Source organism: Excalfactoria chinensis, chromosome 7 (assembly GCF_039878825.1).
Source record: "Excalfactoria chinensis isolate bCotChi1 chromosome 7, bCotChi1.hap2, whole genome shotgun sequence".
NCBI classification, from domain to species: domain Eukaryota; kingdom Metazoa; phylum Chordata; class Aves; order Galliformes; family Phasianidae; genus Excalfactoria; species Excalfactoria chinensis.
In genome coordinates, this window is record NC_092831.1 from 14720127 (window position 1) to 14735197 (window position 15071).

At 39.1% G+C, this 15071-nt stretch overlaps 1 protein-coding gene across 3 annotated transcripts in view; it reads left to right on the forward strand.

Moving 5' to 3' along the window:
• The first annotated feature begins 6873 nt into the window (after positions 1 to 6873).
• SLC4A10 (solute carrier family 4 member 10) overlaps positions 6874 to 15071 on the forward strand; it is a 144251-nt gene continuing 136053 nt past the window's right edge. The window contains exon 1 of one of the 3 annotated variants that reach the window (XM_072341458.1): positions 6874 to 7008. In XM_072341458.1, the coding sequence (XP_072197559.1) occupies positions 6961 to 7008 (48 nt within the window). In that variant the 5' untranslated portion in view covers positions 6874 to 6960. The remainder of the gene's footprint in view (positions 7009 to 15071) is intronic. The other 2 variants (XR_011904285.1, XM_072341460.1) reach the window with 2 other exon arrangements.

The window sequence follows — 15071 nt, forward strand, 5'->3', positions numbered from 1 at the left end:
AAAAGTGAGAAAAGTGGAGTAAAGCACATATTTTTCCTATGTGTAGTGCTTAAAGCAGCAAAACCATCAGACCTGTTTTTTTGAAACAGAAGAAGCACTACTAATGTCAACTCTGTCTTTGCCAACAATGTGTTAGATGTGGATATTTTTGCCTTAAGAGGATGCAAAGAGAGGTAGAAATTACGGAAATAATAAAATACGTTTACACTGAACACTTTCCATATTATATTATTTTTAAATTAATTGTCATAGAAATCTTTGGAATAGCAAGAAAACTGCTTGGGCTGGAAGGAATGTATTAGTGGGAAAATGCAGTGAGAGTGAGCATTCAATAATTTGTACTTGATATCTGTGTACTCCCTGATGGGGAAGGAATAATCACATTTGATAAAAGAACTGCATGATGCTAAGGCCAATTTTCTACCAAAAGTGATGTGTGGAGGGAGAGCTAGATTGTCAGTTCTATAAATCAACTGTAGCACTGGTTTGATTACTGAGGAACTTTAGTGTTACCTATAATCTATAGTAATCTGTAAAAAGTTGAAAAGATAACAATTTTGAGGGAAGATCTTACTGCCACAGATGTTCATAGCAAAATTTCCATTTATTGCATAGAATCAATAATTTATTTTTGTTAGGTTTGTATGGTTTTACATAAAACATGTATTTTACGGAAATATTTTCTTTCATTATTTTATTTTTCCATGCTAAGTCAAAGCAAGCAAGTTTCCCTAGGGCTACGTGGCAGCAAGGGTGTGAAGTGTTGTGTACCTGAGAATCAGTTAATGCTATCACCTTAAGCAAATTGCATTTTGGTATTCCTTTCATATGCAACCCTAGCTTTTCATCTGGCTGAGACAAAGCCAAATATCAGAGTAAATTTCTTTTAAAATTCAATAGCTGAGACAGGAGAGCATGTAAATTCTGTACTTCCTTAAAGACCCATGTGGTTTGGGTGCTGATGAGCCTAGTTCTTATGGCTTAGTGTTTCTGTTTCTGAGATTTACACAGATAGTTTTAGTCTCTTAGATACACATTCACAATATTACTATTATGTGTGGTGAAGTGCTATTCCAGAACAGAGAGGTGGTGTCCCTGGAGATATTCAGTGTCAGAATGAACGGGGCTCTGAGTGACTTACTTTAGCTATGGGAATCCCTTTTCATTGCTGGGAAGTTCGACTAGATGATCTTTAAAAGCACCTTCCTACTCGAACAATTCCATGATAAATTGTACGCATCCTTCTTTCCCAGTAACTATTATCTGACTAGATTCTGATAGAATGGATTGCAGTGGTTTATAGAGCTATCCTTCTCCATGATGTGGAAAACAGGATGATCCACAGGTATATTCCTTCTGACTGTTGTTCTGTTAAGATGAGTTTTGGAATACTGTTGTCTTTCTGAAATAAATGAGAATGGTGAGTGAGTTCAAATAGGTTGGAGGAGCTACATGACAGTAGCATACAGCCCCATTTTATAGAAAGGAGTTAGAAGCACTAGAAAGGTAGGGAATTATTAAGGCAGCACATATACTCTTAAAACCTCTTGGATTAGGAATAGGAGATGTAGCAAGATCCAGGGGCTAGAGAGTCAATCTAAGCAAATGTTGTATTACATCTGTAAGATATGACTTTAGTTCTAGTTGGCTATTTGAAAAATGGAGCAAAAACTAGCATGTTATCCCTTTGTTGCAAGCTCAAAATTAAGTTAGCTTAATCCTTCAGAAGGATTATTTAGGTCAGTGACTAATCAGGGCCTGGTTGAACATATTTTATTTAGAAAGTCGGATTAAATGGATGATATGTCTGAGGAATTTCTTTCGCTTGAGAGAGTTCTTGTTGAAAAATAGCACTAAGAAAGAGTATCTACTGTAATAATCAGTGACTAATACAATGATTCATTTTGCACACTACTTTATCAGTGAAAAAGTCTTCAGACTTCTTAATTTTACTTTACATTTATAAAAAGCATTTTCTAATATTAGGATACTGAATAGCAAAAATCAAAGACCCATCCTGGAATTTGAAAATCTTAAAATTCATCACATTTCATAGACAACACATACTGGGGAAAATGGAAGTGAAAAATAGTTGGTGCTCTTTACCAACACAGATTGTCTCACTGTTTTACAAGAGTTGCATGATTGGGCTTGTGGACGCAGACATATTTTGTTGGCATTACTTTTTTGGCTCAAGAAAGTGAGAAGTTATATTAGTAAGACAATTATTAGAATACTTTTTTTTTTTTTTTTTTTTTTTTTTTTTTTTCCCTGGTTTTGATGCCAACGGAGGAAAGAAATTGTCACAGTTGAAGAATGCATCCCAATCAACACTGAAACTTTTTGGATCAGATTTTGGATGAATTAACTTAGAGTCAAATTCTTTCAGATAGAGTATATTAGCAGAAGAGAGAGCCATTACTGCTTTCCAATAAAACGAGAAACATAACTGAGTACCACCTGTCACAAAGGCAGTACAATGATGCAGATGGTTATTTATTTTCAGAGAGAGAGGAATAATAGAGAGTGGGGGAAACTGCTGCCAGGTTTTTTGTTTGTTTGTTTTTTTTTCCTTCCCTCCTCTTTGTTACCTTCTTGTTAGAATAGTTTCTCAAATTTCAGGACAAAAATATCCTGGGATTAGAATGGATTGATAGGATGTTCCTTTTGCTACCTGAAGACAGTTCACTTTTTTAAGGACAAAATCTAGTTTGAGGGGTCTGCCCATCATTTTTTTACCTTGCAGGGTCAGATTTCAAAAACAGAAAGAAAAGGATTTTGATAGCTTAGTCATGCTTTTGTTACTGACTCTTAGAAATTAATTTATTTTACTTGAAATTTAATTACCTGTAAGAAACTGAAAGTGATCTGCAATTTTAAAAATGTTTCCAATCATTAAAGAAATATATTTATGATAAATATGCATATTACAAGAGTTCAAAACTAATCTGTCCTGTGTCTGCTATACCAGTGTAACTGCATCTAGGTCTTAGGTGGGAATCAAGAGAGCAAACTAATCTAATACAGGTCCTTCCTGGTTTAGAATATTCCATGAAATTGTTCACTATGCTGCTAAAATCTACTGGCAGCCTTGTTAGGTCTGACAGAGTGCAAGTTCTTCTTGGAGTAAAGAAGATGGTGAGAGTATCAGATAGGTGTAAATGAGAGAATTAGGTAGGCTTCACACATACCTACTGTGGGGACAATTTGAAGTAAGTCTTTCCAGTGTTCCATTTTGTAACTACATGAAAATAAAGAATTTGCTCTTGCTTACTAGTGATTTCCTTCTCCCTCATCCATTCCAGTAGAGTGACATATTTTATGGCTAAACTGGGAGAAGAGCCAAGATACCCATGGCATCTTCCTAGAACAGGAATTGTATCTTGACAATATAAAAAACTATATGTGGATGATAAAATTAAAACTGACAGATAGGTATGAGAGCAAAAATGTGAGTGGTACGAGGCCAGTAAGTGATGCTAGGCTTCTGTAAATGCTCTTATGCATATTAACAAATTAAAATGCACAAATAACATCACTCACTTGTATCTGAATACCTTCTTGGGAGAGCTAGTCACTCTTGATAATAAGGGAGTATACCTTAGGTTAAAAAAACCTGAGCTTATATTATAATGACACAACAGGAGAAGCTTATGAGCTAAAATCCTGTGATTTTTAGGTCTTTGTTTTGGGGCTGCATCCTAAAACAAATCTATGTATGCACAAAGCTGTGTATGACTGTTAAAGACAGTCGGAATTGTTTACATCCCAGATCATCTCTATGTTGAACATGGGCAGCTGTACCTATGCTATATGCATCCAAAATCATGCCATATACCTACAAAGTATATTAAGAATGAGTTGAGCTCTTTGAACAATTTTCCCATTTTTCCCAACGATTTTAAAGAATAAAACCTCTATTCAGTGGTGTTTAAAAGCATAGTGATTCAGGAGAGCATTTGACTAACTGGCTCACTGCAGTCCCAAGAGGGGAGAGGTAATGTTAGGAAAGAGAATACAAGTGAACTTTTGCCATCTTAATTTTCTTCTGAAACATGACACCAGGCAGGGCTCAGGTCAGTTTCTGACCTAAATTCACAGCACAAGAAAAAGTCTCCTGCTTCCCTACTGAAGTTTGCTTTAAACATAGAAGCCCATATCTCATCTAGGTAACGCAATATGAAAGTATATAAAGATGCAGTTAATCTTACAGAAATGTTACAGAAGTATTTATTTTGTTAGTATATCCGGTGTATTCTTAAAATTTCAAAACTTCAGCTTATCTACATGCTTTGATTTCATACTTCCCGTCCTTGCAATAATTTCTCAAATTATTGATGACTCACAAACCTGAACTTACTTTTTACCTTAGTTGCCATACACAAAGACTTGCAAATATGAAAACGACCTGATTGTATTCTAAAAGTTCAGAAACCAGCTACTTAGACCTGCTTCTATTTTTGGGGAAGATAAGCTATTTTGAGACTCCTTAGGAAAGGCAAACAAACAAAAAGTGTTTTCGTTATGTTTGATTGAAAATAAAGCTTCCAGCCTAGTCCTTTACATTCTTCAGTTTCTCAGTCTGGAAAGCCTTTGGCTTTGTAGCTTTTCTTAAGGATCTGATATTTTACACATTCATATAGAACATCTTTGATGTAGCTGTTGAAAGAATAGCTTGCATGTTGACTTTCCTAATTTGTAACGTTATAGACACGGAGGTCTCTTAAGTTTTATATATGTTGGTTTTTTTTCCCGATTTTTGAGTGAGACTTTACAGACCAGTTTGAGGTGGTTCGTTACCTAACAGTTTTTCCATATTTCCATTTTCCATCATTCATAGTATCATAGTATCATATGCCATTCAATAATGGCACACCTGACTATAAAGCACTCTGAGAAAGAACCATTGCAAAATCAACCATGTGACTGATCTGAATGATCCTAATTTTCTTTTGCTGGCCTGGTTCAGTAACTTGTTTGTAGCCACTGTATATGGTATCACGATCTTAATACTGTTTCTCACTGTTAAAAGTTGTGTTGGATGGATAGCATCATGTATGCTGCAAGTTGATGCCCCTCCTCCTGCTCTTGGTAAAATCTGATTTGTTCTTGCTCTTTGCTTTTAGATGTTTATGTGTGAATGAATATATTCTTAGGGAGTCTGATGGGAAGTCAAGGACATATGAAATAGCGTGGAGCTTGATGGATTGCAGTACTTTATCTTCTGAGACACCTTTGTGGTATTTACCTAGAGAAGACTAAGCACGCTTATGCTTCATTTCTAGCCTTCTCAGTACCACAATTGGTATATTCATTTTATTTTATTTCATTTTTGTTTAAAGAAAAAAAAACACTTTTAAACACATTCCTTTTCAAGCTTCATCATGACGTTTATAGCTTAATTATAAGCTCCTGCAAATAGGGTTTTACTTTGTAAGTGCTGACACAGCCTTACCTCTAGTGACCTGAATGGCCAACTGTGTTAATTACTGTAAATCAGTAATCGTTATGGAAACGTGTATCTCAGATCTCTTCTGTCATGGTTTTGTGCTGTTCCCAAACCTGGACTGTAGTTCTTGTCTTTCTGTAGTGCTACGTGTATATCTCACTTTGTACAAAGACCAAATTCTTGGCTTCCACTCAGAAAAGTGACCCCCCTCTTTGTGAGAACCACTGCATTTTTTATATGTACCTGATGTATGAACAAACTGACTCAGAAGAAGAACTTTAGGAAGCTTGAAGAATATGACCCTTGGTGGAGGAAATTTAATCAGATTTAGCACAACTGTTGATCAATCTACTTTTAGGATGCAGAGAATATCCAAAATATAGGGCACAGCCTGCTGCTTTGGCAAGGAAATTAATAGAGAGACAGAGGTTTATTTCTTATCTTATTTTTCCAAGTCAGGTCTCTGTCCTGACTCACACACATGGGTTGTGGTGGGTGTGTTTTCTGGGATAGATGGGCTGCGAAGCAATGAATACAAGAACTTGTTTGGTTCAGCTGTCTTGGTTGGCAATGTGGCACCTGTGTCTGTAACAGGGCGGCTTATCTGTTCTTTGGCTTGCTTGGGAAGCCTGATGTAGGCTTTGCAATGTTTTTTTTTTATGGTGCTCACTGTCCAAATGTCAGTGCTAAGGTGCAGAGACAGGGGGATGAGGAGCAGTTAGATGTGTGGCAGGCTTGGATGATAAAATTGGGTGAAGAAGGGTCTTAAGCCTTCCATTAAATTAATGGTAGGTAGAAGAATGATAAATGGGTGCATTTAAATAACTTTCAGGTAAAAGGAGATAGTGGGGGCAATTTTAATGAAGAATGGGACAAAGCACTGTTTTAAAGGTGCTATCCATGTGCAAGGTCAAAGCCTGGCAGGACCGAGAACTGTTGTCAGTGCTTTTTGGATGCTTGTCACATCCAGATGTGTTTTGGTGCAAAATCTCCACTCTGCATTGAAGTGACGGTCCTGGATGGACTGTGGCTGAAGTCCAGAGTGAAACAGAGATCTCCCGAACTGGGTCAAAGTGTTCGCAACGGTGCCTACGGATGGTCAGGTCCCACCGCTCGCCTCCCTTTCCCCTTGGGACCAGTGAGCAGGAGGAGAGATGCCGTGCCCGGGCATCGCTTTGCAGCTGCGGCGCGGTCTGCCCGCGTTCACCACTCCGCTGAGAGCCGGCGGCGAGAGCTGGCGACGGGGGGGCGGCGGCAGGATCCGGCCACATCCCGCAGGTGGATCCGGCTCCTGCCTCCCCCCGCACCGGGCCCGGCGGGGCGCGGAGCCATGTGACTACCGCGCTTCCTGCCTCCGCGCCACCTGATCCGCGGCGGAGCGCGGCGGATCGCGGAGCCTAGCGCAGTCCGGCTACTCCCACGGTGCTCGGGGAGCGCAGCGCTCGGCTCCGCGCCGGCCGGCGGGCGGGCGGGCGGCGGGGAGGGCGCTGCCGCGGCCCCGCCGCCGCCGCATGGAGACCCAGGACCAGGGGGCGCAGATGGAGCCGCTGCTGCCCACGGTACGGCTGCCGCAACGCGACTCCCGGTCTCCGGGAGATGTGGCGCGCCCCGCGGGAGGCAGCTGGGAAGCGGGGTGCGGCGGGGGGGAACCTGCTGCCCGATTGTGCCGCGGCTCGGAGCGGGCTTCTCTGTGCGAAGGGAAGCAGGTTGGCTCGCTCCTGTGTCGAGCGATGCGGCGGCGGCGATGGAGAGTGCGTGTGCGGTGTCAATCCCAGCTCCCCCGGGTCCCTTTCTCTCTGCTTCCCCTTGCCTCTTACAGCATCTTTATATGAGGATCTCCCTTGTCCTCCCCCGGCACCCGCTGGCTGTGCGGCAGCCCTGGGGAGCGAACTCCTGTGCAATGCGCTCCGGGGACCCTGGCTCTGCAGGTCCCTGGTGCTCCTTCGCTTGCAGACCGCAGAGGTGTCTGCGGTCCCGAGTCCTGGCACGTCAGGGTCTGTTTCCCACCGGATCCTGATCTGTTATCCGTGCCGCGATTTTGCAGTTTCTCGTGCTCAGTGCTTGTGGTGCTCCATCTCTGTGGGGTTATTGGCTGGGGGTGTGCGACGCACCTTTGCTTCTGAGAACAGCTTGCACAACTACGGGGTCACCGTTTCCCAGCCAAGTAGGATGTGGATCAGTTGGTGGGGTACCTGTTAAATCAGTAGGGATCCTTTTTACTGCTTGCCTTTCCCCAAGCATAAGGTTTGCGGATACACGCAGTGTGTCAGTGTGGATGTCAATCTTGGATTCTTACTGAGATTCAGTTTGTGAATGAAGGTTCCTGCCTCATACTGGAAATCAGACTGTCTGGGGCAGGGAGAAGTCTCTCATGTGCATACACAAGTGTCTGCCTATGCGTACACATCCACATGAACACACTGCATTGGTTTGCGGAGGATTCTCTGGCTCTCAAAATGGTTCTGTGTTAGCACGACAAGCTGCACAGCATTGACAAAGCTTGAAAGAGCCAAGTCTCAGCTGCTGCAGGTTGACAGGAGGCACTCATGGAAAGCCTATTTTTGTAGGGTATGTTCCCATCATCTGTTGATACGGTCCATTTTGCAGTCAGGTGGCAGGTTGCTACACAGTGTGAGCTTATCTCCAGCATCTCCTCTTTCCTTGTGACAGGGAAAGCTTTTCTTTTTGCTCTCTGGATACCTTTAATGAGTAATAGCTTTAATTCTCATCATTTGCTGCTCTTGCAGCTTCTGACACAGGTGTCGGAAAAGGTCTTGTATTTTTCACTGATAGGCCAATTGTCTAGTTCCTTTTCTCTGAGATGCAATTCAGTGTCAGTCCAGTTTCCACCTATAGTGTTTGTGATCACTGACTCTGTGAAAGATTTAGCCCTCTGTGTTTCATCCCAGTGTGACAGCCTGCAGTCAGTAGCAGGCTAGCTCTTACTGTGTGCTACTAGGCAGTCAGTCTGTGAATGTGCATCACACCTGTTTGTATGGTACCAGATGCTTGGGGAACAAGAGGAGTTCTTTTGGGAGGGGCAGTGTACACGGTTACCTAATGCTGTCTGGTTTTAGATTTGTTCTTCCAGGGCTAAGCGCAGGAAGAAAGGCTGCTGCTGTTGTTGGGGAGACCATGGAAGAAAGCATTTATGTGTACCTATTAGGCAAGAATTGTCCCTGGTGACATCTGCAGTCCTAAGCAGCAGAGCTCTTCCTTCTCTGTCTGCAGAGCTGTTGGTCCCTGGCAGTGCTGCTTTTTAGGTTTAGGGCCTGGATCCCATCTCCCATTTATCACAGCTGGCAAGTTCAGCATCTGTTGTGCAGGTGTCAAGGGGAGAAGGGACTCTTTTTTACTTTACATAGTATTTGTTGATGCATGTATTCATTTTCAATCCTTCTCTCTTGCTCTCACTGTTTCCAAGAGGGCCTCTGCAGTTCAACATGGCAACCTTGCTTTTCTCCCATAGCAGTGATGGTAAAGACAAAACTCCTTCAGTCTTGGTGATCTCTCTGTCCTGCTGGCATATTTTCTGTGCATCAAGCAGTAAAGCATCAGAATGTGATTTGGCAGCCTCAGTCTGGCAGATGTCTCTAACCCTGCGTATGGTGAAGCAGGAATGGCCTTTGCATGGTTGAAATCTTGTGCCTGGGGTCAGAACAGAGTTTAAGGAGCAGGAATGTTCAAGAAGTATTTAATATTGTACTAAGGGATGTGGTTTAGTGGGAAAATGGTGGTAGGAGGTGGGCAGCTGAACTAGATGGTCCTGGAGGTCTTTTCCAACCTTGGTGATTTTGTGAATTGGTACTAGTTTAGTGCTTCTAGCCTGGATGACATAGCAGCATATGACATAGCAGTACCTTGAGAGTGCTTCTGTTTTAGGAATCAAACCTCATCTTGATTGGAATTAAATGGAAACTGGCACGAAGCTGCAGAACAGGTACAGTTCTGTTCCCAAGCTTCATCTAAGTCTGATGGCCACAGAGTATGAAGAAAAAGAGACTCCTAGCTAAAAGACTTCTGTTTCCTTCAAGGTCTGAGTCTAACTGATTTTGTGCATGTGTGCAAGAGAGAGAAGCTGTCAAGTGGGATGCATTATAATTGTTATTCACAGTAGAAGACACAGTCCTCGATTAATTTTATCTTCTAATAGTGCCCAGAAATTGTGAAACATCAATATAATTTCCCACCCAAAACCCCACAGTCTGCACAAAGTGGAGACTATTTTTGTTGTAGTGTTAGTCATATGTTGTTGCTGATTTTATTATACAAGCTTCTAATTGAAAACCCAGACAAACACGATTTGTAGAGGGATAAAACACATTGTTCCCTGTTCTTTTGAGGACTAAAGCGGTAAAAATTTTTCCTCTGCACTTTCTTAGTAGTCTACAGTAACTTTGTTAGAAGTAAGGCTTCTTGGTTTGCTTTTTTTTTTTTTTTTTTTTTTTTTTTTTTTTTTTTTTTTTTTTTTTTTTTCCCTCAGACTGTTATTGAATACACAAATGCTGTCCTGTTTTTATCATTCAATACATATACTAATATGGTAACAAAATGCTTTATGCCTAATGTTACATTTATCAACCATCAAGTATACTTTTTCAGTGTGATTATTCAGAGTCCTTTAAAATAGCTGTGAGTAACTGAAAGATTGTTGTGAAATCATAATTTGTTTTGAATTATTATTATATTTTGAATTTGAATGGGAGAAACAATTTGCTGATCTTCTCTTCAAAGGTTTATTGATTTCTTGTCAGAGGAGTGGATATTGCTGGTTGTCTGCATATGTGTACAATTCAACACATGTAAATTGCCTTTCAAATAGTCACATAAGATGGTTTATTTATATATAAAAAGCTGAGTTTAGCATGTTTGTTTCTGTTGCTTCTTGTTAAGGTCTCTCTTGTTATGCAAATAAAAACTGGCTTTTCAAATGAGGTTGTTATCTGACAGAGGTTTGTTGTTTCTCATATACAAGCATGTATAGATGAAGTGAACAGATTTTTGTTATCTGTGTTTATAAATAGCACATTGCTTTGCTGTGTTGTCTGAAGACAGTGATAATGGTAATACCCATGTATTTAAAACCAAACCTTCTCTTCCTTTCTAAGTTCATATTCTCATTTTCCTCTTTGAGTCTTTTAAAATTAAATTTTATTTTAATTTTTCAATTTTAAATCTGATAGGTTTAAGACCTTAAAGCATTGTTGATATACGTCCACAGATACACATAGTACGTGTGTGTACTATGCTTGTAGTAGGTAAATGTTGTTTATTTCCACTACTCTTATCACTGCTGCAAATGACACACTGTTATGACTTCTTAGGTCTCCGTATGTGGGAGAATAGTACAACAAGATCTTGGGTAGCAACTATTTTTAATGCAGCAGGTGAGTGTGGGAAGCTACACACATTAAAAGGCCAAATTCTTTTGCTTTTGTTAATGCTGAGTGGGACCTCCTGTGAGAGCTGCAGATGAAATGTATTGCTCATTACAAGAATGGATGTCAGTCTGATCCAAGGACTAATTCCCAATTCTCTCCGCCAGAATTTAGCATTATAGTAACAGTTGAGGCAAGTTAATAGTATGTTGTGGTTCTTTTGGAAAGTAATGGAGACAGTGTTACATTTTCATGACAAGAGTACTGAGGTAGTGGCACCTTTGAAAATAGAACCTCTAAACCCAATTGTAAATACAAATTTAGGATGGAGTTGCGGCTTTGGGTATTTTTCTTTCTTCTGCCTGTTTCTAAGTTCTGAATGAAAAGGAAAAAAATAAACTTTTCTCCAGGAAGATGCTAGAAGAAAATGAAGCGTCAATCAGAGGTGCTTTTTCGTTTTTCTTTATTTAACAAACAACAACAAAATCATAACAACAAATCGGAATCATATGATGTGCTGTTGTGTTACTGCCTGAGGATGATTAGCAATCTGATATACATTTGTGCAAAAGTAAGAAAAGCTCTGTGGAAATAATTCTACTTTAAGGTGTTTATACCTGCTTTGAGTTCTTCGCACAATTTCTGCTTGTTAAATATGCGTTTCTATTTTGTCTGCTAATAATTACATCTCCCCTTTCTACTTTTTCATTTAGAAGAATACAGAATCAATTCTAAACCAAAATACTTCCATTGGCATCTTCTAGTGCTTCTTAAGTAATGTTTACAGCCTTAGTGGATGAGAAGTTTTAATCAGGTGAAGGAAACATAATCCACTGTAAACTGTCCTGAACGATTACTTATGTATGTGATAAGAGGAAATAGGATGTTCCTTTCGTTTTGGTAACATACTGCAACGTACATTTTTAGGTCTGTATTTAAAACAAAACAAACAACAACAAAAATAACAACCAAGTAAATCACTGTGAACTTCTGAAGAATTCATGCCATTAGGAGTCCCTTAATACTAGTGGTGCCATTTTTATGTCCACCAAATCAGTGGAGGGCTGAATGCATTGAACACAATTTTCAGTTTAAAAGTTATTCTCGTGAAACAAAACATAAGTGTAGAATATTTGAAGATGATTGAAGTCCACCCTACTTCTACAAAGCTGTTGCTTTGGATAGGCAAGATAAAAGTGAGAATAGATGCAATTGCTATAAAAGGTGTGAAGAAGTATCTTGTGTGGGAGGAACTGGAGCAATAAAGAAGGGTAAAAATGAATGTAGAGAAATTTGTGCAAAATTGGAGAGGTGATGAATGGAAAAAACGAGGGAGCTAATTAAGTTACATAAGGAGGAAATTATTTTGTTGTGGTACAGGAAAGGAAATGGAGGAACAGCACTGGGAAAATCAGGTCATATCTTCATATAGTTGGTGAGAAAATGGTCTGTGAATTCTCATTCTTCCCTGTCTGATAATTTCCCTGATGTGTTCACTGGAGACTTTTCACTTTGTACAAGTAGTTATTTATGGGACATTGAGAAGCTGACTTCATGTAGATCTTACAGTTCAGCTGAGATATGAAAGATGTGTCAGGATTTGCAAGATCTCCTTTTTAATCAACCAGTAAGAACTTGCAGCAAAGAAATAGTCATATTAGCATATTTAGGGAGAAATGAAGTCTGAAGATGTGTGAGATAGTGTTTGGCACTTCTAAGATCTTAACTGCTTTCTACAGTACTACATGTAGTGCTTTGGGAAAAGAATAGCAATGGTAGAGCAGTTAGATGAGTACAACAAGAGCCACGATGAGCCTAAAAATATGAAATAAGATTGGAAAGAACTGGCATTCCTTAGTCAGAATTTAAAAAGACACACTTCTTGTATGCAGAATTTGCAGCTACAAGTTGTCTGATATTATTTGCTGAATCTCTGTCATTCAGCTGTAAGAACAAGTTAGACAGATATCAGCCAGGAAGGATGCACATGCAGTTATCCCTGCTTAGGGCTGAGTGATGGACAGGAAGAACTTGTGAGATCTTTACCAATCCTATCATTCTGTGACAATGTTTCACTCTTGTCTTTCTAGAAATTCTGATTTATATTATATGCAGATTGAGGAGGTAGGAGCAGTTAATCTAGACTATAAATGTTGATAAGGTAAGCCTATCTGAATCTTCAATTATGTTTTATATAACCATATTGAGAGCATATTGAAAAGGTGGTTGCCTAACTGTCAATGGTTTTGTGATTGCATCATGCGAATGTTACATTATTTATTTGTTTCTTTTTGCAAAACAATAAACATAAACATAGATTTTATGCAGTCCTGTTGGATTTCTACAGAGCCTGGCAATTTGTCTGCATTGGTGGGACTGCAAGAGCTTCCAGGCCTAGTTTTGCTGGGATCTCCTTGTAGCTATTATGCTCAAAGATGCTAGAAAAGCGTTGTACATTTTTCTTGCTTTTTGGGGAAAGGGTGGGGTTGCTTTTCAACTTTTCTGGTAAACTTGCAAAATGCTATAGATTAAGAAGTGATCTGAAGAATTCAAAAGATTCAAAAGATTGTTCTGAGGAATTGTTCCAGGTATCAGTCATTAGCAATTGTGCTATTTTTTATCAAGAGGCACTCGCAGTCACTTCATGTAAAAATGGAAAAAAAACAAACCCTGCTATCAGATTCTGGCAAAAAAAGGAAAATAGATACTTAAGCTATAATTAGTCAGTCAAACTGTTTAATTAAATTCAATAGTAAATGCCGTGACAGTTCCAGAGAGGAAGATCCTATGTACATGTAAACTTCTTTGAACAGATGAAAGTGTTTCAGGGTTTTATTTTAAAAATATAGGATCCATCAGCAAGAATGTGATTTCATGTCTATCCACTCCCACTGAGACACTGAAAACTCAGCAGTAGTTGTGTGCTGTTAAGTATGTTTAATAATGTTGTAAAAATCAAAAGGAAAAAGGGGTGAAAGTGGGGAGATTGTGTATCAGATTATAACTGCTTTGGATTTTTTATTAGTACTGACTTGTATTTGTCACGTTTTGTTTTTAGAATCAAGGAACTGAATCCAAAGGGGAATAAAAATACTGCAGAATTGTTCTGCTCACTATTTTAGTTTTCAGATTCAGGAAAATGCTACTGATAAATTTGAATAATTGGATTTATGATTGTAGAATACAAATTGGGGGGAGGCAAAGAAAGACTGCATGATATTGATATGCTCAGTGTTTGGAAGAACAAAATTTTCAAGTTCTTATATGTATATATATATGTAACTATACGTGTATTCATATATTTATAACTAGAACTATATATGTGTTATATATATATATAAGTGGAGTGAAACATCAGGCTGGCTTCTGACTAGTAAGATTTATTTCACTGTGTGAAGCTTAGTTTCTATTGTAAAACAAAGCAGAAAGAAAGTTGATAACTTCAGAGTGAGATCCTGCAGTCTATTTCCTACATCTAGTCAGACCAAAGATTCTATCAGTATGGGTAGGTTTTGTCCTGGAGTGTATTTTTTGGAGGGGGGATTTTGTTTTCAACATCTGTCTGTACCTGTGCCAGTTTTCCAGGAGCCAAATAGAAATCCGACCCTAATACTGATAAAATTCAACTGATGAAAAATATATTTCCTCACAAGCAGAGTTTTATTGATTTATTTAGAAATGTGTACTGAAAACACAGAAAACTATGAAAGCTTTCTCTTTGGAATTAATCAGCATAACTGAGATCTAAAACCAATTAGAGGAAATTGCCAAAATTCCCATGTGACAATAAGTAAAATCTAAATTCAGCTTTAGAAACATGTATTTATTTCTCAAGGCTGAACTTGGAGGAGTTGAGGACATTGTTCTTGTTTTATTATTTTATTTGCTTATGTCATAAAACAAAGCCAATCATGACAGTCATAAAATGAAAGTGAATCTTGAACTTTCAGCTAACTCCAGAAATAATGTACTCCACAGATCATAGGAGGTTGGTGTTTTTCATTTGATACGCAATTAAGTAATGAAGGTGGGGGTCTGAATGGCAAGTATTTGGTGCTCAGTTGCTGTGGAGATTTGTTCTTTACCCTGGGTTCAAGACTCAGCTTACAGATATGTTGTTCCAAGGACTGCTAAATAGCCACATGAAAAAGGGTTGAACTGTTATTGCAGTTATTAATGGCTTTTTTTTTTTTTTTTTTTTTTTTTTTTACCATCTCTGTGCAAATTGGAAGTGAGCAAGTTTA